The following is a 22,779-nucleotide window of genomic DNA, read 5'->3' as shown; positions in this document are numbered from 1 at the left end:
GATCGATGCCGCGTTAATTATCGTCCCATCCCAGCGTATTAAGACGGCCGCGTACCGGTCGCTGCGCACGTACTGGGCCGCGTCTACAAATGCCGCCAGTCCCGGGCAGTTGGCGGTCGATTTCAGTAGTGCTCGGGCCCTCGCCTTTCGGCGCCCCTCGTTGAATTGCGGGTGGACGTTTCTCGAAAGCGGTTCCTCCTTGAAAGTGCCCCTGACCGCCGCGCTGAGCGCGACCTTGCGTGCGTTGCACTCTGCCTCTTCATTTATGCCTGCTCCTTCTAGGATGCGTCTGCCGGCCCTGGTGGTCGACAGCCGCACGACCTGTGCCTTGGTCTGTGCTTCGATGATTTCTGCTAGCGAGTTGTGGACCCCTAACTGATCGAGCCGCTCTGTGCTTGTAGTGATCGGAAGACGTAGCACCCTTTTGATCCTCTTGCGCATCAGTGTGTCTATCTTGGCCGCGTCTCTCTTGGTCCATTTTAGCGCCGAGGCTACGTAATTTACGTGACTCATGAGGAAGGCGTCGTAAAGTCTGATGTGATTGCTCTCGCTGAGCCCTCCCCTGCGGTTGGTCACCCTGAGGATCAGCCGGAGCATGTTCTCCGTTTTGGACGTGAGTTTCATGATCATTTGCGTGTTACCGCCTTTAGCCTCAATTAGCAGCTCCAGGATTATTATAGTGTCCACTCTGGGGATCGGCTGGCCGTCGGTCGTATGCAATTTGATTGGGATTTGGTCGATCGGCGTCAAATTCCTCATGCCCTGTTTTCAGGGCCTGTACAGCAACAGTTCCGATTTGCTGGGTGACAGGCAGAGTCCCGTTTCCATCAGGTACTCTTCCGTTGTGTCCAGCGCCTCTTGCAGAGCCTGCTCGACATCTGCGTCGGACCCTCCCGTGCACCACACTGTAATGTCGTCTGCGTACAGGGCGTGATTGACATTGGTCACTCTCGTCAGCCGGTCCGAGAGCCCTTTCATGGCTAGATTGAATAATAGTGGGGAGAGCACCGCCCCTTGTGGGGTGCCCTTCGTACCCAGCGTGTACTAATCGGACGTGGCCTGTCCTATTTTGATCGTGGCCTTCCTGTCTCTGAGGAAGGAGCTTATGTAAGAGTGGAATTTTCGGCCGAGCCCCATCACCGAGATCGTTTCCAGTAGAAATCTGTGTTTGACCGTGTCGAACGCTTTCGTTAGGTCGAGGGCCAGTATGCCCCTGGTGCCTCTGGTCATGCCGTCGATTATACGCTTCTTGAGTAGTAGCATTACGTCCTGTGTGGAGAGGCCCGGTTTGAAGCCCACCATGTTGTGTGGGGACAGGCCCTCTCTCTCTATGTACCGCGGTACTCGGTTATGTATGGCATGTTCCGCTGTCTTGCCCACGCACGAGGTTAGCGATATCAGCCGCATGTTCTCCGGCGCAAGTGGTTTAGCGGGTTTTGGTATTATTATGGCCGAGGCCTCTTTCCAGACCTTGGGTACTCGTCCCGTTTCCCACACTCTGTCGATTTCTTCAGTGAGCTTCTTGACTGACTTTCCGTCTAGGTTTCTCAACAGTTTCTTCGAGACCCCGTCTGGGCCCGTCGCCGAGCGGCCGTTGAGGCCTTGTAAGGCATCCCAAATTTCTGATTCCGTGAAGGGCGCGTCGAGTTGTTCAACCTCTGCGCCAGCGTATTGTGGATAGTCGCCGTCGCCCGACGGGCCCAGTGGCAAATACGTCTCCGCCAGCTCCTTTAGGAGCTCGCTCTCTGTTTTGCCCTGCTCCTTTTCCTTGTGTAAAATCCTATCGATTGCCAATCTCTGATTACCTTTGGATTGCCTGTCGTCTAATAGTTTCTTTAGGAGGTTCCATTTGCCTCCGGCTCTCATTTGTCCGTCTATCGACGCGCACACCTCGTTCCACTGTTGCTTGGAAAGCTCAATCGAGTGCGCTTCGATTCCCCTGTTTAGTGCAGCTTTTTTCTTTCGCAGTCTGCGATTAAGTATGCGTTTTCCACCTGGCCTTGATGGAATTCTTTGCCTCTAATAAGTGTGCCAATCTCGCGTGCATCCTTTCCACGTTCAGTTCGGTTTGGATAACCCTCGTCGCGGTGCTAACGTCCTCTTTGAGCCTTCGAAAGAGGCTGTCTAGGTCCACGTATTCGCTTGTGTCTTCCTTCCTTATTTTGCGGAAGGCGTCCCAATCGGTGACCTTAAATTCTCTCGGTGGTGCCGCCCTGATGGGGATCGTCACCGACAGTATGTAGCGGTCGCTGCCGAGGTTCTCGTGCAGGTTGCGCCACTCAGCCCCTCGCACGTTTTTGACAAAGGTCAGGTCAGGCGTCGTGTCCCGCGCCACCGACGTGCCTAGTCGAGTCGGATAGCGGGGGTCCGTCACCAGCTCTAGCGAGCACTTAGTGACTGCCTCCAATAGCCGCTCTCCCTTGGGAATTGGCCTTCCATAACCCCAGGCTTCGTGGGGCGCGTTAAAATCTCCAGCCACTATCAGTGGGGCCACCCTGGCCATTGAGGTCGCCTTCGTTATTATCGAGGCGAACGATTGTCTGTGGTCAGAGGGCGAGCTGTAGACGTTCACTACGAATACGCTGTTTTTCAGCCAACCGTTCCGTATGATTTCGATCGCGGTTGCCTCCGCTTTCACGTTGCCTAATTTAAAATATCGTTCCTGGAAAGAGCATTTGTTCGCGACGAGGGTCGCCACTCCGCGTTTACCCTGTTCGAATTTAGACGAGGCGACCCGGTAGCTGGGCAGGGTCGCCTCGCTACCCAAGAGAGAGAGAAAATTATTTAATGAAAGGCAGGGAGGTTAACCAGGACTGAGCCCGGTTGGCTACCCTACACTGGGGGAAGGGAAAAGGGGAGAGAGAGAGTAAGAGAAGAATAGAAACTCCGCTGTTGATATCGCCGACGTTGCAACAGATCTCTGTTCTATCACTGATGATCAATCAGTCCGGATCCATAGACGATCACTCAGTCCTGTAGTTTTCAAAAATCGCAGCAGCGCTTTTGTGGCCTTTTGCTGCTGTGATATTCGAGGCCATGGTCCGAAGATCTTGCTTAAGGTGAACGGTCTTCTATCTAGCCTATTGAGAATGTTGCATAGGTCATGTCTTTCGTTTTGAAAAGATGGGCAGTAGCATAGTAGGTGTTCTATAGTTTCATCGACACCACAGGTATTACAGTCGGCGCTATCAGCCATTCCAATCAAACACGTGTAAGCATTGGTGAATGCAACACCCAAGTGTAAGCGGTACAGCATTGTTTCCTCATTTCGCGGAAATCCAGGCAACAGCCGCAGCTGCATAGATGGGTCGAGAGAATGCAACCGATGCTCGGTGAATTCAGTTGTATGTCACTTCTCCAATGTCATACTGTGCACTAGCTTGCTTACGTGTTGGGCTGCGTCAGTCCTCGATAAAGGCACAGAAACAAGATTTGCTCCTTCGTGTGCTTTCCTAGCAGCTTCGTCGGTGATGTCGTTGCCGGAAATACCGCAATGACCCGGCAGCCACTGAAACACGACGTCGTGTCCTTTTGCGATTGTATGGTGGTGCATTTCTCGTATCTCCGAGACGAGTTGTTCGCAGGACCCGCGACGAAGAGCTGACAAAAGACATTGTAGGGCCGCCTTTGAATCACATAATATTGCCCACCGATCAGCCGGTTGGTTGCTAATATAATCAATGGCACCTCGGAGGGCAACAAGCTCCGTAGCGGTCGATGATGTCACGTGAGAAGTCTTGTATGTGATCCTCATTGATCGTGATTGTATAATCACTGGGCCGGTGGAGCTGGTCTGAGTGGAAGAGCCATCCGTATATATGTGGATTCGGTCAGAGTAGAAAGTGTGCAAGCAATCGAGAGCTGCTTGCTTCAAGGCCAAGGTAGGCAGGTCCGTCTTTTTGTTATTCCTGGAACGTGAAGGCGCACTTCAGGTTGTTTTAAACACCACAACGCTGAGGGTGAACGTGTCGAGGGTGTGAAACCCGATGGTAGGGAGGCACGATGAATGCTGACCACTTTGGAGAATGACGCCTTTGGTCGTCGTTCTGGCAGGGAGGCAAGAGAGCTTGATTGCATCCGTGAAACGTGGCGAATATGGGCCCTAAGCGTGTCTATGGTCATGTAAGTCGTGATCGGATGGTCTTGAGCCTTGATAACTGTTCCTGCTGTTGAGGCGCTCCGCAGAAGGCCGAGACAAACACGTAATGCCTGTGCTTGCACGCTCTGAAGGGCTCGAAGATTTGATTTGCATGTTTTAGTAAGCACAGGAGAGCTGTAGCGTAGGAAGCCGATAAAAAGTGCTCGGTACAACTGTAGCATGGAGCCCATTGATTATCCCCACGTTTTACCGGTGATGAATTTGAAAACGGATACCATAGATGTGAGCTTCTTCTTCAAGTGGGAAACCTGAGGTCTCCAGGAGAGGTCTCGGTCAACAAAGACACCCAAAAACCGACGATTTCTCTTATAGGCACCGGGCCACCGTTGTAAGGCGCCAGCGGCGCGCCGGCGATATGCTGGGGAACAGCGCCGCGAGCAGCAGCTGTCGGATCACTGGCAGGTGAAGCAGACGACGGGACGAAGGCGCTCGGTGCTTCCAGTGATTTGGCACTGCGGGTTTTAAGGGCTGACGCACCGGAAAACGCATTTTCGTGTGTCTGCTTTTGAGAAAGGTCGTCACTTGTACGAGGCAGATCACATTCGTGGCATCAAGTAGTCTATAAAGCAGAAAACGAGCGCAAATTGTGATGCAAATGCACCACGCGAACGGAGCTCCGCGGCAAGCTAAGGCGTGGAACTCCAGCAGTTATATTGCAGATGTTATTTTGCTGTGCGCGTTAACATTCTCGCTTATTTAATTATGTAAATAGGCGAAGAACACAAAAATTATCGACAGAAAAAAAAGGAGACACGTCTTCCTTATTCTGTTTCTTGAGCTACTTCGCCGATCGCACATGTGTCAGTAAGTTCCCGTTCTCTGTCCGTTGTAGTTCTTTTATCTTTGCAATGATTCCCCATTCTTAATTGCTTATAAACTTGCCCAATCTTCAGTCACGGCTCATTTTATATAGCTTAGCGCGACGGGAGCCGTCGGTGGCGGTGAGTGTGAACACGCCACTGCGTTGGCGTTCGCCGTCGATGCACAGTACAGTCATGTGCCGGACGCAACCAGAGTTGGTAATTGCTAGAAAGGAAAATGTACATTAAAAGGAAGACTGATACACTGATAAGACGGCAAAATGACTACAAATTTTTTGTGTTCCCCTTCGGCGCCCACACTCCGGAGCCGTTACACTGCGGAGGCGAAGACAGGCTAGTGGGACACGAAGCTCTTGCGTATAAACGGCGATTTTATTAACGTTAGAACAACTAGACCATAGCAAATCAGGGTCGGAAATGTACAGTGCCCAGCGATTGAAGCGCTGGCAGCGTGCGGCTGCCGCCGTTTTTTTTTTTTTTTTTCGTGCCACAGGTGAGCGCCGTGGGACCAAATGCAGTCATAATGTGTTACGAAGGTTTTCGCTTTCACTATACACCAGACTCCATCAATTTGGCGTCCCCAGCGCTTACAGTCAGTGCAAAAAGCGCTGGCGACCATGCGATTCGAGTATCGCGTTTCAATTGCTGAGCACTGTACGCGCAGTTGCCTACACACCGCACATTACAGACTTTCCGCCTGAAAATCGCGATGCCGCGATGAACAACGATTGAATTGAATGGCTTAACCAGCTTCAGTCATATTTCAGTAACTGTTGGTGCACCTAAAAACGCAACATGTTTGATCAGACTTGGTTTCACGGCAGCGCCTGCTGCGCGCGGCCCGGCTGCCACATGCCATTACATTCGCGGCGCCGCCGAATGAAGGCGCCACCGGTCCAAATTAATCCCGCGCCCGGTGCCTATAGGAGATACGCTGGCCATTGATGCACACCGGATAACCAGACATCGCTTTTCGCGTAAAAGCGACTAACGCACATTTTTCTGTCGAGATGGTTAGGCCTAGTGTGCAAAGATAGCCAGATGCCTGTGTCTGCCCAAAGTTTTTTGTAAGATTATGACGTGCGGTTTGTTCGCCTGTGAGGCAAGGAACTGCAGCAGCGGAGCCTTGCGCTTTTTGAAGCTAGCGCAATTCCACTGCCACACGACCAGCTCTCTAGTTGAGTTGTTCGCCATGATTGACACCTTGGATTTGTTTAGCACCTGCAGGTGCCATGTGTGCTTCGATACGTGTCACCATGCGATACGTGTCACCAGCCAGCGCTACCATGCTTTCCGCTAGTTGCTGGACCATTAGCTGCAAAGAGCTAATGGACTGCTGAATTCCCAATAGGATGCTACTGGACTCGGGTTCCGCCAGGTTTCCCTCCTCCGTCAGAGGAGGGGTCCTGCGTTTGACCGAGCGAACCGACTGTTCCCCTTGCGGGGTCGGTGTATTTTGCGACACCTGCTGCTGCGGTTGTTCGACTAGCTGGGGAGTGGAACTTTGTTTCCGAAACGATTCGAAATCTGCCCTCATTTGCTGAATCTCCGCCTTGAGGCGCGCGTTTTCTTCCGCAAGTTGAGCTATTCTAGGGTCTTCCCTGTTATGCTTTGGCAATGCTACGTGCGTTACCTTTGGTTGTGGTTTCGGCTTTGGCTTTGGCTTGACCCGCTCCGCCCAGGTCGGCCCCTCTTGAATGCGTACTTGGGAGCGGGAGCGCCCCCTGGAGCGGGAGCGACCTCTCGATCGGCTGCGCTGTCGTCGTGTCGGCGTTGTCGAACGTTCCCGTCTGGGGGCGCTTGCCACGCTGTAATCGCCTGATCTGCTCTCCAGCCGTTGCGACTGACTTTGCAGCTGCGCTTTCTTCGCGTTTCTGCGTCGGCGCCTCCTGCGCCGCACGACGTAAGGGACTTGGTATCGTTGCTTGCACTTGTCGGCCGCCGTCGGGTGTGGCCCCCCGCAGAGGGCGCACTTGGGCGAGCACTGGTGGTTTTCGGCCGGGTCGTTGCCTCCGCAGCCGCGGCACCTCTTCTTGTTATGACTTGGGCAGACGTCGACTCTGTGGCCCAAGTCACCGCACCCGTAGCACACGTCGTTCTGCCGCCTTTATAGCGTGCAGCGTATTAGGCTTACGCCACACATGACATAGTCCGGCACTTTCATGCCGTCGAAGAGCACTACCACCGTAGGGGTGTTTTTGATGCGCTTGCCTTCCAAGACCTTGGGATTTCTCTGGTTCACGATCATGGCCTGAAGATGGGCCTCGTTGATTTCGGGGTCCACTCCTATGATGACCCCCTTGCACGTGTTGTCCGGCGCCGCAATGTATGCGGCCACTTTGAATGCGCCTTCTCTTAGGTGAAGCTGGTGAACTCCGGCGTAGGCGTTCGCGTTCTTCTCGGTCGGCGTGGACACGACGAGAATGTTCTGGGTTGCGTTCAGGCAAACGATGTCTTCCTCGGTCTCGTTCGGCGTGAGCGAGGCCGCCATTGCTAGCGCTTGCGCTAGGCGAATTTGACTGACTTTTTTCACGTCGAGGCCGTCTCTCAGCCTCACTATGAGGCGAATGTGGTCCCTCGGTAGCCGGGGGAGCCTCGATGCGGCGACGAGGCGCTTGACCGCGCTCTGCGGGCCGGCCCAGAGTCAATTGCGTAAGTTCTTCCTGAGAAGTGGCATAAGGGGGTGGAGTCTGGTGCCTGGCTTTCGCCAATGGCCGTCGCGAATGAGACAGAGGCCGGATCAAACAAGCAAACAGCAGTAATTTATTATTACCTCTCAACAACAAAGCAAACTGGCAGTAGTTGCTATGAATAGCTTAGACAGAGAAAGTGTGAAAGTGACAGTTTCAAAGAAAAGGTGTGACAGTGCAGCATAAACAAATGAACTATGTATGTCCACCGGTACAAACTAAATTTCTAAACAGTAATAGGGACAGAAAATATGTAGAGTCCGCAGTCCACAGTATCAAAATTTACATACAGTAAACCGGGCGCGTCGACACTCCGTCCACACCGATGCGGCTCGTAAGTGGCCCTCGAAGTCTGCGCGTCGACGTCGGCGGCTGGCTTCCACGGCGGCTGGCGGTGTTTGGTGTCGGGACGTGATGTTGACGGCTTGTTTCCCGGGAGTTGCTCGGCGTTCCTTTACCGTCCCCGGAGCAGACTGGCCAAGTGTCTGATCGGCTTGTTTTTATAGACCTCTCAAGGCGTCGGCATCAACCTCTAGCCGTCCAGTCGCACACGTGAAGCATACACCCTCACACAGGTTGTCGCCGTGGTTCAGCCTTCACGGGGGGTCGCCTTCGCCAGCAGGCAATTCAATCACACACAATACAATGGCTGCGGACGAAGTCGGCGTCACGTAGTCACGGCGTGCTTACACCGTAGTTCAGACACTGCTAGCGGACACCTTCACCGGCCAGCAGTTTAGTCATACACAAAACAAGAGGCATGGACGCACTCTGCTTCACGTCGCCCGGGTGTGTAGAGACTATCGTTCAGATTCTACCAGTGGTCACCTTCACCGGCGAACAATTCAATCATACACAAAACAACAGTCACGTACGCAGATAGATCACGTGCTCTAGATGTACCAAAGATCACGTTCGCTACCGTTTAGGCACGTAGACTCGCGATTCATTTTTAGAGGAGCGAAGCTCAAATAGGCGTGTATATTTAGGAGGCGGGTAGGTGGGGAATTAAAAGAATAATGCGGCTTTTGTGACAGGATCCCCACTTCTCTTTGCACGTCGAAGTCGGGTGACACGGCGAGAGAGATACAGAATTTCCGGAGTAGTCCAGGGCAATTTAGTGTTTGTCTTTTTTGTTCTACTAGGTACCAAGCGGTAAATGTAGGTCTTAACAGTATCCTAAGAAAAAAGTAACTACGCTATTAACATCAGACGAAACGTTAAGTTTTTCAAAAGTAGAAAATGAGAGAGCTAATTAGTCAATGATGGAGGCAATTCCCGCCTGGGCAAAATCATAAATTTTAGGGACTTTTATATGAACAGTCCTCCTCCAGTCCACTACATTTTCAGGCATGGAGTGGTGCCTGACACCGGAAAAAATATCGCCGAGAGCTAGTGGGGCTATACTATTCCAGGTGCAACCAAATTAGGAAGGCCCACTAAACTCAAACAAAGTTACGTCCTCACCAGAACAGGAATTGGCCTTCCTGGTGCAGTATTCGGCCACTATCTCCCTCACGACTCCTACAATTAACCCATGATCCTCAGTCCCCAGCGGTTGCGGAGCACCTGACCAAGGCGGCGGTCAGACCTGCTACGCCGCAGAGGGTGCTAAGAATCTGTGGGTCCGGACAGGCTGCCACTGGAAACTGAACCTGGCAATGTTCAACACGGGCACTCTCGAGTGAGGCACATCAAGTGAGGCTAGCTTAGCAGGGCTACTTGAAAAATTTTCAGGTATAGCCTGGAATATTATTTGCCTTAGTGAGGTTAGAGGAATTGATGATACAGTGCTTACTAACGGCCACGTCCTGTGCTACAGAGGTCTTCCAGACAGGAGAGAATTCGGAGTAGGACTTCGAATCCATAAGGACATAGCGGGCAACATTGATGAATTCTACAGCAATAATGCGAGGGAAGCACTCGTCGTAATAAATCTGAATACGAGCTATAGAATGAAGGTAGCACAAGCCTATGCCCCAACCTCCAGTCACTATGATGAAGAAATAGAACAGTTTTATGAACATGTTTAATTAGCAATGAGGAAGGTGCAAACTCAGTATACTGTAGTCATGGGCGACTTCAATGCAAAAGTGGGGGAAAAGCAGGCAGGTGAGCAAGCAATTGGCAACTACGGCCTCGATTCTAGGAACACTGGAGGAGAGATGTTGGTAGAATTTGGGGAAATTAATAGGCTTCAAATAATGAATATACCTCCTTCAGGAAGCGCGGCAACAGGAAGTGGACCTGGAAAAGCCCTAATAGAGAAACAAGGAATGAAATAGATTTCATACTCTCTGCCGATCCCAGCATAGTGCTGGATGTAGAAATGTTAGATAGGGTAAAGTGCAGTTACCATAGGTTAGTGATGACTAGGATTCCCCTCAATTTGAAGAGAGAAATAATAAAATTAGTCAAGAAGAAACAGGCCTACCTAGACGCAGTAAGGGTAAAAGCAGACTAATTCAGGCTGGTGCTCGCAAACAAATATGCAGCTTTAGAAAAGGCAGATGAAGACACCATAGAGGTAATGAATGAAATCGTAGCTAGGCTGATCTCAGAAGCAGCAATTGTAGTGGGAGGTAAGGCACCAAGGCAAACAGTAGGTAAACTCTCCCAAGTAACAAATGACCTAATAAAGAAACCGCAAAACATGAAAGTGTCCAACTCGAGAGACCAGGTAGAAGTCTCTTAACTGTCAAAACTGTTCAGCAAGAAGAAAGAAAGGGTTATTCGAAATTAGAACATGTTTTTCCGCGAGCCCAGATGCAGACTGCAACTATGATCGACAGTACGGACATTTACGCTTATCCGAGGGCGTGACGATGCCGCCGCGAATCTGCAGCCTTGCGTCTGTCTCTAGTGAGAGGGCTTACCATGGTTATGTGATAGCGGAACAAATCAGCCTAATATTGCCCATGCAAGCTGTTTAGATTGCACGGGACATTTTGGATTTACATCGTGGGCATGCTGCAGTTACGAACTTTTGCAATGAACGCCGCCATGTCACGAAAGGCACTGCAGATGCGTTCTGGGACGACATAGCACAAATAACGACTGCTTCGCTGTGCACGGCCAAGGAATGAATGACAAGACCATTCCGGCCCCGGCAACATTTTCTGTCGATGTTAGCTCTACCTTGTCGCCCGTTAAGCAGCGCCCTGATCCAGCAGTAGGAGGATTTGTTTTCGTCTACGTCCAAGGTCAAGCAACCACCACTGACCAAGCATCGGATAATTACGGACGATGCCACGTGACCAATGCGACAGAACCCCCCTACAGAGTGGCCCCACATATATCACCTCTTAGCCAAGTTTCTGTTAAACGAACCATTTGAGGAGAATATGATGAAATCAAGGGAGGAAATTCGGTATACATATTTACTAGGCTTCTTGCTTTAACATTTAAAAAGCTTAGGTTATTGCATGATCACTGCGCCCCTCACCGAGCCCTCGTAGTGATGCTACGCGACAAGCCATTACATCTGCGAGACGCTTCGACAAGGGAGTTAGTATCGTTATCCCTGTTGTACGGGACGTTATTGATGAAAGCATGGTCAAACCTTAAACTTACAGCATGGCTGTTTGAATGGAATCAGTACATAGCGTCCTAAAAATTTTTGCGGATAGAACGAACACGAGCCAAGCAGTTTTCACTTATCCTTAAATTAGACTCGGTCAACTTGGATTCATTTTGCAAGATGTGAACTTTATCGGGACCATCAAGCAGTATTATGATAACAGGACGGGCTCTGTCCATTCGAGGTTTTCCAAGCCTGCGAAATCTTTCAATATCTGGACAGTCAAGTTGCAGTTGATGAAAGAAAGAGCGCGAAACACTGTTCAATAATATTTCATTGCTTTCGTCTGCAGGTTCACTAAGTCCGTGCAAAACAAGCGTACATCGGCGTGAACAATTTCTGAGGACTTCGTTTTTTTAAGACTTCTGAGGAAGCTGATCTCGGGAACAACCCTATCATGGTTGTCAACGTGTCTGTCAGAATCATCATCATCATCATCATCATCATCATCAGCCTATATTTTATGTCCACTGCAGGACGAAGGCCTCTCCCTGCGATCTCCAATTACCCCGGTCTTGCGCTAGCGTATTCCAACTTGCGCCTGCAAATTTCCTAACTTCATCATCCCATCTGGTTTTCTGCCGACCTCGACTGCGCTTCCCTTCTCTTCGTATCCATTCTGTAACCCTAATGGTCCACCGGTTATCCATCCTACGCGTTACATGGCCTGCCCAGCTCCATTTCTTCCGCTTAATGTCAACTAGAATATCGGCTATCCCCGTTTGTTCTTTGATCGACACCGCTCTCTTCCTGTCTCTTAACGTTAGTCCTAAGATTTTTCGTTCCATCGCTCTTTGTGCGGTCCTTAACTTGTTCTCGAGCTTCTTTGTTAACCTCCAAGTTTCTGCCCCATATGTTAGCACCGGTAGAATGCAATGATGGTACACTTTTTTTTTCAACGACAGTGGTAAGCTCCCAGTCAGGATTTGGTAATGCCTGCCGTATGCACTCCAACCCAATTTTATTCTTCTGTAAATTTCTTCTCGGGATCAGGGTCCCCTGTGAGTATTTGACCTAGATAAACGTGCTCCTTTACAGACTCTAGAGGCTGACTGGCGATCCTGAATTCCTGTTCCCTTGCCAGGCTATTGAACATTATCTTTGTCTTCTGCATATTCATCTTCAACCCAATTCTTACACTTTCTCGATTAAGGTCCTCAATCATTTGTTGTAATTCGTCTCCATTGTTGCTGAATAGGACAATGTCATCTGCAAACCGAAGGTTGCTGAGATATTCGCCATTGATCCTCACTCCTAAGCCTTCCCAGTCTAAGAGCTTGAATACTTCTTCTAAGCATGCAGTGAATAGCATTGGAGAGATTGTGTCTCCTTGCCTGACCCCTGTCTTCATAGGTAACTTTCTACTTTTCTTGTGGAGAACCAAGGTAGCTGTGGAATCCTTGTAGATGTTTGCTAAGATATTCACGTATGCCTCCTGTACTCCTTGATTACGCAATGCCTATATTACTGCTGGTATCTCTACTGAATCAAATGCCTTTTCATAATCTATGAAAGCCATGTAAAGAGGTTGATTGTACTCCGCAGATTTCTCGATTACCTGATTTATGACATGGATATGATCCATCGTAGAATATCCCTTCCTGAAGCCAGCCTGTTCTCTTGGTTGGCTGAAGTCAAGTGTTGCCCTGATTCTATTGTAAATTATCTTGGTAAATATTTTATACAATACTGAAAGCAAGCTAATGGGTCTATAATTCTTCAGTTCTTTAACGTCTCCCTTCTTATGGATTAGTATAATGTTGGCGTTCTTCCAGCTCTCTGGTACACATGAAGTTGTGAGGTATTGCGTATAAAGGGCCGAAAGCTTTTCAAGCATGATATCTCCTCCATCTTTGATTAAATATACTGTTATTCCATCTTCTCCTGCAGCTTTTCCCCAGGTCATGTCTTTCAAGGCCATTCTAACTTCAGCGCTAGTTATAGAAGGAGCCTCTGTATTCGGTTCATGACTATTTTGAATGAAAGTAGTTTGGCTGTTTTGGGCACAGTACAGGTCAGTATAGAATTCTTCCGCTGCTTTTACTATGTCATCGAAATTGCTGATGATATTACCATGCTCATCTTTCAGTGCATTCAGTGCAGCGGGATATTATTGGCCTTAGTGAGGTTAGAAGAACTGGTGAGGCTTACACATTGCTGATTAACGGCCACGTCCTCTGCTACAGAGGTCTTCCAGATAAGAAAGAATCCGGGGTAGGATTTCTAGTGCATAACAACATAGCGGGCAACATTGATGAATTCTACAGCAATAATGAGAGGATAGCAGTCGTCGTAAGAAAGCTGAATAGGAGGTACAAAATGAAGGTAGTACAAGCCTACGCCCCAACCTCTAGTCACGATGATGAAGAAATAGAACAGTTTTATGAAGATGTTGAACTCGCAATGAGAAAGGTGCAAACTCAGTATACTTTAGTCAGGGCCACTGAGCAAGCAATTGGCAACTACCGCATCGATTCTAGGAATGCAAGAGGAGAGATGTTAGTAGAATTCGCGGAAAGAAATAGGCTCCGAATAATGAATACCTTCTTCAGGAAGCGCAGCAACAGGAAGTGGACCTGGGAAAGCCCAAATGGAGAAACAAGGAATGAAATAGATTTCATACTCTCTGCCGATCCAAGCATAGTGCACGATATAGAAGTGTTAGGTAAGGTTAAGTGCAGTGACCATAGGTTAGTGAGGTCTAGGATTTCTCTCAATTTGAAGAGAGAGTGAAACTAGTCAAGAGGAAACAAGCCAACCTAAAGGCAGTAAGGGTGAAAGCAGACCAATTCAGGCTGGTCCTTGCAAACAAATATGCAGCTTTAGAAAAGGAAGATAAAGACAACATAGAGGTAATGAATGAAACCGTAACTAGGTTGATCTCAGAAGCAGCAATTGAAGTGGGAGGTAGGGCACCAAGGCAACCAGTAGGTAAGCTCTCCCAAGAAACAAAGGACCTAATAGAGAAAAGACAGAACATGAAAATGTCCAACTCAAGAGATCAGATAGAATTCGCTGAACTGCCAAAACTAATCAACCACAAAAAAGTAAGGGATATTCGGAATTATAACGTGGGAAAAATTGAGGAAGCCGTGAAATATGGACGCAGCATTAAATCAGTAAGAAGAAAGCTTGGCATAGAACAAGGCAAGATGTCAGAATCACTAGACAGCAATTCAAGATTGGCCCCTCTATTCTCAAGTTAGCCTAGCCTAGAGCATTGCATGGGCTCGGGCTTACCCGAAAGCCCGGGGCCGGGCCGGGTAGGGCAGTTTTTTCACGGGCTCGGGCCGGGCTCGGGCACGGCATGTGCTTTGTGACCCGGGCCTGGGCCGGGCTTTTTGACGCGGGCCCGGGCCGGGCTCGGACTTTCTGGTGGTGTGCATGTAACGTGCATCGAGTTATCCTCGTGCGTCTCGACTCTGAAAAACATTGTTTTTTCGGTCTCGGGCCGGGTTCGGGCCGGTTTCGAGCCAGTCTCCGGCCGGGCTCGGGCCTAAGGTAAAGGGGTGGCGGGCCAGGCCGGGCGGGTAACGTAGAATATTTCCGGGCCCGGGCCGTGATACCATAAAACTTTTGGTCGGGCTCGGGCGGGCAGCCCAACATAAAAACGCGTCCGTGCAGGGCCCGGGCTGAAAAAATCGGCCCGTGCAGTGCTCTAGCCTAGCCTCGCATCAAACGCTTGGTGAAAACCTTTCATTTCTTCTATATCCTGCGCAATTTTTTTATGACTGGCAAGTATTTGTAATAATAATTTAGAAACATTGAGATGCTCCTTATATTGAAAGATTAATGAATAGATGTGTGCTAGGGTACTCAAAGATTGGTTTACACGAGAAAATGAAGGACTGTTGGAGCGGGCTGAACGCCCCGAGCCAGTTTCTGCTGACTTATTTCTCTTGGGACGACTCCATCAGAATTATCATAACGTATGCAATACGCATTGCTAACGTAACGTACCTGTCTAAGAAAGAGACATAGCTTGAACATAGCTGTAATGCGGCCGCCGTCTCGCCCAACGCGTCTCAACATGACGGAACACGGCTTCTCGATGATTGGACAGTCCATTGAGACGTCACTTGAGTGGTTGGCACGTGTCAGGAATGCCATACCATGACGTCGCCCCACTTTAAAATCTGGACAACCAGCAAGGCGACGACGGTAGTCACCACTGCGCAGATACGAATCCACCGTGGCTGAGCCGACGCAGAAGTGCTGTGACGCAAAAATTATGGGTGCAACATCGGTTAAGAAAGCCAGGAACTGCGCAGGAATGAGACATGGCTTGAACACAGCTGTAATGCTGCCGCTATCTCGGCGACTGAAGGACCAGCAGGGGGGTGAATATTCCTATACCGCCTATTACCGCCCACACCGCAGACGCTCAGTCGACGATAGCGCCAAGGCGCACTTCAGTTCGGCCCTAGCGTATGGATGACGGTACTACGGTGGCGAAAAAAAGAAAAAAAAAGAAAGAAAAGCGGCGCGGAGTTTTTTTCACCCTCCCCCTTTTGCTATAGCACTTCTTTCTTCCGTTTTTTATGATAACGTTCTTCCGCTCGTTTCTCCTTTCCCTCTTGACTTTCATATCCCTCTCCCGTGCCTCGCCTCACCCTACCCTTATGCCTCGCGGCCATTATCAGACGCCCTACCTTTTGTGGTCGCGGGCATTATCAGACGCGCCGCCGGACCGAAGCGCGCGCTCCGCGCTCATCTCCTGTCCGGCCGTGCCATTCGTGCTGCGTGCTTGTGCGCAGTGGATTCTTTTTGCGTTTTGGTGCACGCAGTCACCTTCCTTATTACAATCAAGCAAGGATATGCACAAAATTGTATTAAAATAATTCCACTTACAACACAACAGTTCTTTTGAATCACTGTATTGTGTTTGTTCGCGAAAACCAGAATTGGAGCAGACAGTGCAACACACTATAGAATGCAACAAAACGCGAATGGTGTTTCATGTACGCACATGTAAAAAAACATTTATTGTAATTGCTCTAATGGCCAATGCGCAGAATAGCTTCTCATGGCCTGCTTCTCGCCCTGTCCATAAAATCCACCTCTGGGAAGTGCGCCGAGCATATTCTGCGGTTGTTGACCTTGTCTCTGGACAAAACCATTAGGTCCATCCTTCCAGCGTAGGTTAAAAACGCTTCCATCCTGAAGAACAGTGAAGATCATAAATTATAGCATCGCAGTTGGAACGTACAAAACTGAGCTCGTTTCGCGGCGCGGCAGAGTACTAGTTGTGATATGTCAACCTTAATTCTCAGAAACACATTTTTAAACGATGGCGGCCAATTACCAAGAAACAAGAGCAAAGCGCACATCTACACAAGTGTTCCTTGCGATGCGCACAGGTGGTACTATATTTATAAGGAGCTTTATGTTCGCTGCTTGTTGACACAACGATTTACTGCATTGTTGTGGTGTTTTCAAATCAGCTAGCTGTTGCCTCACCACCGGACAGCCATGTACGACTGCGCACAATTACTATCACAAATAAAAACCGGGAAGTAAACTGCACAGTGCTCACCTGTTGTCTTTAAGGATGCGGTAGAATTTCATGTCGCATGGCTCACTTCGTCTTGATGTGTTCGCACACCATTGAACCACACACGAACAGCGACAGCTGCGAGAGAGTGCGGAAAAGAGCCGACAAACGTGCAACGGTAGGATACCACACGGACCAAACTGCTAGCGCGGAAGGCGAAAACCGCAAAAGTGACCGCATAATGCCAGAAAAAAAAATGCTGCCGTTTTGGCCGTTATCAGCATGGCCGACGACGAGCGCAGGCCGCGCCAGCCGCGCCGCCGATAGTTGAAGGCGAGAGAGAAACGACAAAGTTGAGAGAGGGTTGACAAGAAAAAAAAGAAAAGCGATTTTGGTTTCGCATCCATCTCATGGATGGCGCTGGAATTCGCGTGGACAAAAAACCAGTGGAGTTTCCGAGGCCTGGGACCAGCACATCGGGCACGCTTTTATATCCCTGGCCCTCAACTTGAAGGAACCCGGCTTCTCAATGATTGGTTCAGCAACACTCACAGAGGACAGAGGCAGTTGCATTTGTGCAACCCACTGCAACGTCTACCGCTGCTGGAAGATATATCATTCTGATTCTTGGAAGAAGTGCATAAATGAAAATATCACGAACTCGATTGCATAGCGGTTATTATGCAGAGCGGAAGAGATGGTAGTTAGGTGGCGCATATAAAGCGTAGATCACATCACATGCAAGGCGTCATATTAACAGTGGAAATGTGAAGGTAAGAGCGGCAAAATGGAGTGCGACGATGTTTGAGATCGCAAGACGAAAGAAGGAAATTTTAGTGCATAGCAGGGATACGAGAGGCAAAATAACGAATACGTAGTTTGTGATTGATCGAAGGGGGATGTACTATATTGATTCCTTCAGTAAACGTATATAGCCTTGTAATGATTGTGCGGCTGTGCCTGCAGATGTGTACAATTCACTGCTAGCTTTTTATACAGCAATGAAATGGCTATTTTAGTGCTACTTGACATAAATCCTATTGAAAATATTATTAATTAGCTAGGATTTTAGAAAACTCTCGCTGTGGTTTGCCTGATCTGAGTAGTGTTCATCGGCGCGTTTTTAATCTCATATTTTCAACCTTCAGGTATCCTTACTTATGTACTATTTTGATTGCTTACTAAAATTATTATTCTTTTTTAATTTCAAAAAGTTAGTTTTGATTGTGCAGGAGCTCCTGTCAAGTACTCTTAGCGTTTTTCGAAGCTGTCTTTTCAAAAGGTGCAATATTTAGGCCACTGCCTGCCTTCTTGTGAAATTAAGAGGAAGAAGCAATTCTTTCGAATGTATTTTGAAATGCTCTGGAGGCAAGCTACTGCCTAAGTGTGTGCTATTCTTGATGTTTTCTTGTTGCGTAGTGTAAACTACACTAATGATTTCATCGGTGCATCTTTCGAAACATTTCTTGAACAATCGTTATGCCATATACATGGTGATGCTCTTTACCTGCTTCATAAGTTGGTATTACCTCAAGTATTAGGCCCACGAATAAAGTTAAATACGCATTTTTCAGCCATTTTGAAATGAAGTTAACGGAAGATAACTTCACTACGCAGCTCGTTTTCCAAGGTAAGCATTTAGACAATAGCTTCTCTTCTGCTTTGACCGTGTAACAATAATTCGATGGTCAGGCAAATGAAAACCGCCAGTGTGCAACAAAAAAAGCTAAATTTGGATCCACTAACCTGTACGTTGGTAAACATGTTCCTAACAGGTGCTGGATTTTCATTGAGTGGTAGCATTGCGCAGGTGCAAAAACACCGACACATGAACAGTGTAAAAATGACAGCACCACTAGCAACCTACACCAGCAAGGAACGGCATTCTCTTATTCGATTTCTGCGTAGTGAGGGTGTGAAACCTATCGAATTTCATCGCAAAATAAAGGTCCGGTCTCATGAATAATGTGTGCCACAGCAAGTCTACGAATGTAGTAGAAAATTCGCAAAAGGTGGGAAGTCCGTGGCCGTAGCTGCTCGTCCGTGTCAGCCATACCCCGATGTGACTCCGAGAAAACATTGCAGTCATTAAAGCGATCGTGATGGAAAACCGCCATGTAAGGCTGGATGACATTAGAGAAAGTGTAAACCTCAGCCATTGTTCATTTCTCAGATTTCGCAAAGTATGTGCAGGATGGGTGCCCCGTCAGATGGCTCCTGAATTGAAACAGTGACGTGTTGATGCGTGTGAACAAATTCTGTGGCGCATTGAGCAAGAAGAGGATGCCTTCCTTCCAAGAATCTTCACCGGGGACGAAACCTGGGTTCAATACCACCGACCAGAATTGAAGAGAGCGTGTTAAGAATGGCTCCAATCCTCATCGGCCAAATCAAAGAGGCGCGGCAAGCGGTGCACGTGAGGTTGCACACACTCCCATAGTAATGTGTGTTTATGCGAATGCAAACACTTTGTAAACGCTGACAAACTTGCATACAGCATGGAGAAGATTATGTAGAAAACTAGTACAGCTTTGTGTGGCGTGTTTACATCGAGAAATTAGAAAAAAGACATTTGCGGTTTTCATTTGGCTGAACTTCATACCTATCGGGACAGCTTGAAACGACATGCCTTTTGCTTACAAATCAAGTTCATTTGTGCTTACCGCTTCCAGCCAACTAGTAAATCACAATGACTACAAAAATTGTTTCGCCAGTATTGCGCATAAAATATCATGGGCACAAGCATTATAAATCATGGAAAAAAGGTAGGATATACACTGACATAAACATGGTTTTAACTATTTACTTGCACGTTTTCTTTAAAACAGGGGTGCTATGCAGGATGCCCCGAGTTTGGCGAAACTCGGGATCTTCACGAGCTCTGGCGACGCCCCAAGATCAAAGAACAAATGATAACAAGACGAAGTTTGTCCATCGGCACGCCTCCAGTTTCATTGGTTAATCTAGATTCACTCTGGGTGGCTATTATCCCTTGGGCGTTGCCATATGGGCGGTCGACAAACTGGGGCTCACGTGATCATACGGTCGGTGCATGGTCGTGCCTTCTTTCACTTGTTTGTCGTTCCACCGAGTGCATTACAGGCACAAGCAAGTTATAAAATAAATTCATTTAGTACAATAATATTAGTCACATTAACGTGGATTGTAAGCATTTTAATGTTTCCACGATATACACGGAATGTGTATTAGACTAATTTGTATTAAATACGTTTCGCGTTATGCCACGAGGGGACGCTCGTCCCCCTATTTTTTTCTGGATTCGATTGGCACGGCTCGATACGTGCTTGCTCTAGCATTTCCGAGCACCGATTGGTGTGCGCTTGCTTTTCTCACTGGGTTTCCAACAGATCGCTCGTTGCTCCTTTGCTCTAGATTGGATTGGTGCGGCTCGCTACGTGCTTGCGCTCCCATTTCCGAGCAGAGATTGGTGTGCGCCTGGTTTTCACACTGGGCTTTTAACAGATCGCTCGTTGCTCGCGCTAAAGAAAAGCTGCGAGTAGCGCGCGCATCCAGCTACAAGACGAAGTGATCGTCGGCTAGCGCATAAGTGGTTTGCCGCGCGCTTACCGTGTAAGCACACAGGAATGCCGGAAAGCACACATACAAGGATCAGAAAACTGCGCTTTATTTTCTTTTACTTTGCGATACACCTCCATACTGGCAAGCGTCGAGCGATGGCTTCTAACAACCGCAGGAAAAAGTCTTTGTAGTGGCTAGCCCGAGCGATCCGTGGCTTCTAACAAACGCACGAAAGGGTCTTTGCAGCGCACGTGGATGTTGACTGCCACCACATGCATCCCAGGCGGGACTCCAGCATCGGTGCAGTTACCCTGTACCCATCGCTGACGAGGGAGCGCTTCACTTTTTGACAATAACTTTCTTTTTTTTTGCGTGTGAACGCCCGTGATGGGGTCCACAAGTTCACGCTTTGGTTGACTGTCTACCAATGCGGATTGAGGCATAGCCCCGTTAGCATCCACTAAATTTGGGATACATTTGTATGCGGCCAATTCGTCACTATGAATAATGGTCCCCGGTTTAACATTGGCTGCAATAATGGCGCCTAGCGTCGCCGCCTTTCGTCGGTCGACTTTGAAAGTCGCAGCACCCCTCTGGTCGCGCAGAACATGCCGAAGACCCATGGGCCCCCAACTTTAACACCGCCGTAATTTTGGCGGCTGGCGGAAAGTTGTCGCCCGTCATTAGGCTGCCTCGATTGTATACTTTCGCTCGCCGCGAAGAAGGCACTCATCAATTTGCGCTATCTACCCGGGGTACCAAGTGGAGGTCGCGCCAGCAGCTCGTCCCTCGCGACCTTACGGGGGTAGTTCGTCCTGTCGGCGATGGTGTGCTCCTATAGAGGAAACAAGTCGCCGGTCATCTCCTTCAACAGCCATATGTCTACGCTTTTGCTCACGTAGTACGTGAGGGAAATCATTTGCCGCCTGGAGAGGTGGTCGTTCGGACGGCCGAGGCGGTCCGTTTTGGCGAAGTACTGTCCTTCGCCTCTCTGACCGTGCAGTGCAGTTTTACCGTGTAACTGCGAAAACTGATTTCGGCACCTGTTGCATCGGAAGGCAGCCCGGCTTCCATTCTGAGTCTTCCAATATAATGTGACCACTTCGCCTACGCAGGTTGGTTGGCCCGGGTTGAACCCCAGGTGCTCGCAGGTGCCCCAGTACTCCGATGACGACGCCGAACCTTGCCTGGGGCTAGGGCGCGGTGGACGAGCAGCGCTTGAAACAGGAGAGAGCCGAAGCGATCGCACGAACTTTTCCTCCGCAGCCTAGTCACATCAGTCTGTGCTCGGAAAGCATAATATGCCCGCCACGCAGTCTCCGCAGACAAGGGCGTTCGCCTAACTCGTCACACAGCCAGCGCACTGACGTTTTGGAAAGGCAAAAACGACGCTGAAACTCTACGTCGGTCATGTAGCTGAACGGGTCCAGATGGTCATATTGACGCTTGCCGCCGCTGGATGCGATGACACAGGCTGCTGCTGCCGCCGCCATGCTCCCGAGTTTAACTCGAGGGGGGTTTCGCGATGTACGAGTTTGGCCCGAGTTCGCGTGTCAATCAAAACCATAGGTCACGCCCCGAGCGAGGCATGTAACTCTTGTGCGCGCCCACCACGGTTGGGCCACGCCCAACTTATTTTTCGACAACAGCGACGTGGTGCGGAACTGAGAGGCATTAACAATCTTGACCGGCGAAATAAAACACGCAAAACGCACTGTCATCGGTGATGTACTCAGCACCACTATAAAAAAAAAAGCGTCGACTTTCGCTGCCTTATGCATATGTCTTCTTGGGCTGTGATGACCCCACAACACGGTTCATTGCCTGCGTTGTGGCTACGTAGCGCACAGCAAATAATTATCCGCACGTCACTGTAGCTGCTTGCAAGGCGTCGATGCGCCGTGGTGGACGACGATCTTGAGCAGTGCGTAGTGTTTTCCAACGACAACGTATCGCAGCTGTCATTTGAGATGGCTGCTCTGTCAATGATATAGTGCAGCAAACACGGTCAGCGGTCAGCGCAAACACACCCAGTGCAATGGCATTTTGTCATCACAAGCACGGCACACTAAACAATTGCAACACCTTCCTGCGTTCGAAGTCTAATTTCCTAACTGCACACAAGAGCCCTCACCCACTAAAATGCGATTGCTGCGCTGTCGTTACGATATCCATCTGCGATCGCTGTTAGCTCAGCAGCAGAGGCAATCGGCAAGCACATTGGAGTGAACAACACACTCAAATTCTGCGCACATGCGCACGGAGGCACCTTCAATGGGCAAGCGGTGACAAGCGACGAACTGTGTCGCTGGGCAGCACGCTCGTGTTCGCAATGCATCGCGGAGACTTCGCGCACGCAGATAAACTGGTGCATTTTCATTGTGCTGCGTCACTACGGACCCAGAATACCGCACAGCCATTTTGCAGCGACAGCCGTTGCTCCCGTCTCTATGGCTAAAGTGTCGTTTCAGTTGGTAAAGCGGCGGCCTTAATAG

At 49.2% G+C, this 22,779-nt stretch overlaps 1 protein-coding gene across 3 annotated transcripts in view; it reads left to right on the top strand.

The window, feature by feature from the left end:
* The window catches only part of LOC125944803 (uncharacterized), a 204,956-nt gene that overhangs the window by 138,387 nt on the left and 43,790 nt on the right, over positions 1-22,779 (top strand). For 2 of the 3 annotated variants that reach the window (XR_007466510.1, XM_049666163.1), the window contains one exon: positions 18,319-18,374. The exons of the other annotated variant lie outside the window; for it this stretch is intronic. Coding sequence is in view for 1 of the 2 variants with exons in the window: in XM_049666163.1 (XP_049522120.1) it covers positions 18,319-18,374 (56 nt within the window). In the remaining variant the exon portion in view is untranslated. The remainder of the gene's footprint in view (positions 1-18,318; positions 18,375-22,779) is intronic. 3 annotated transcript variants of the gene reach the window in all.

The sequence above is a fragment of the Dermacentor silvarum genome, chromosome 4 (assembly GCF_013339745.2).
Source record: "Dermacentor silvarum isolate Dsil-2018 chromosome 4, BIME_Dsil_1.4, whole genome shotgun sequence".
In the NCBI taxonomy this organism is placed as follows: domain Eukaryota; kingdom Metazoa; phylum Arthropoda; class Arachnida; order Ixodida; family Ixodidae; genus Dermacentor; species Dermacentor silvarum.
This window is presented reverse-complemented; position numbering and strand designations above follow the sequence as displayed.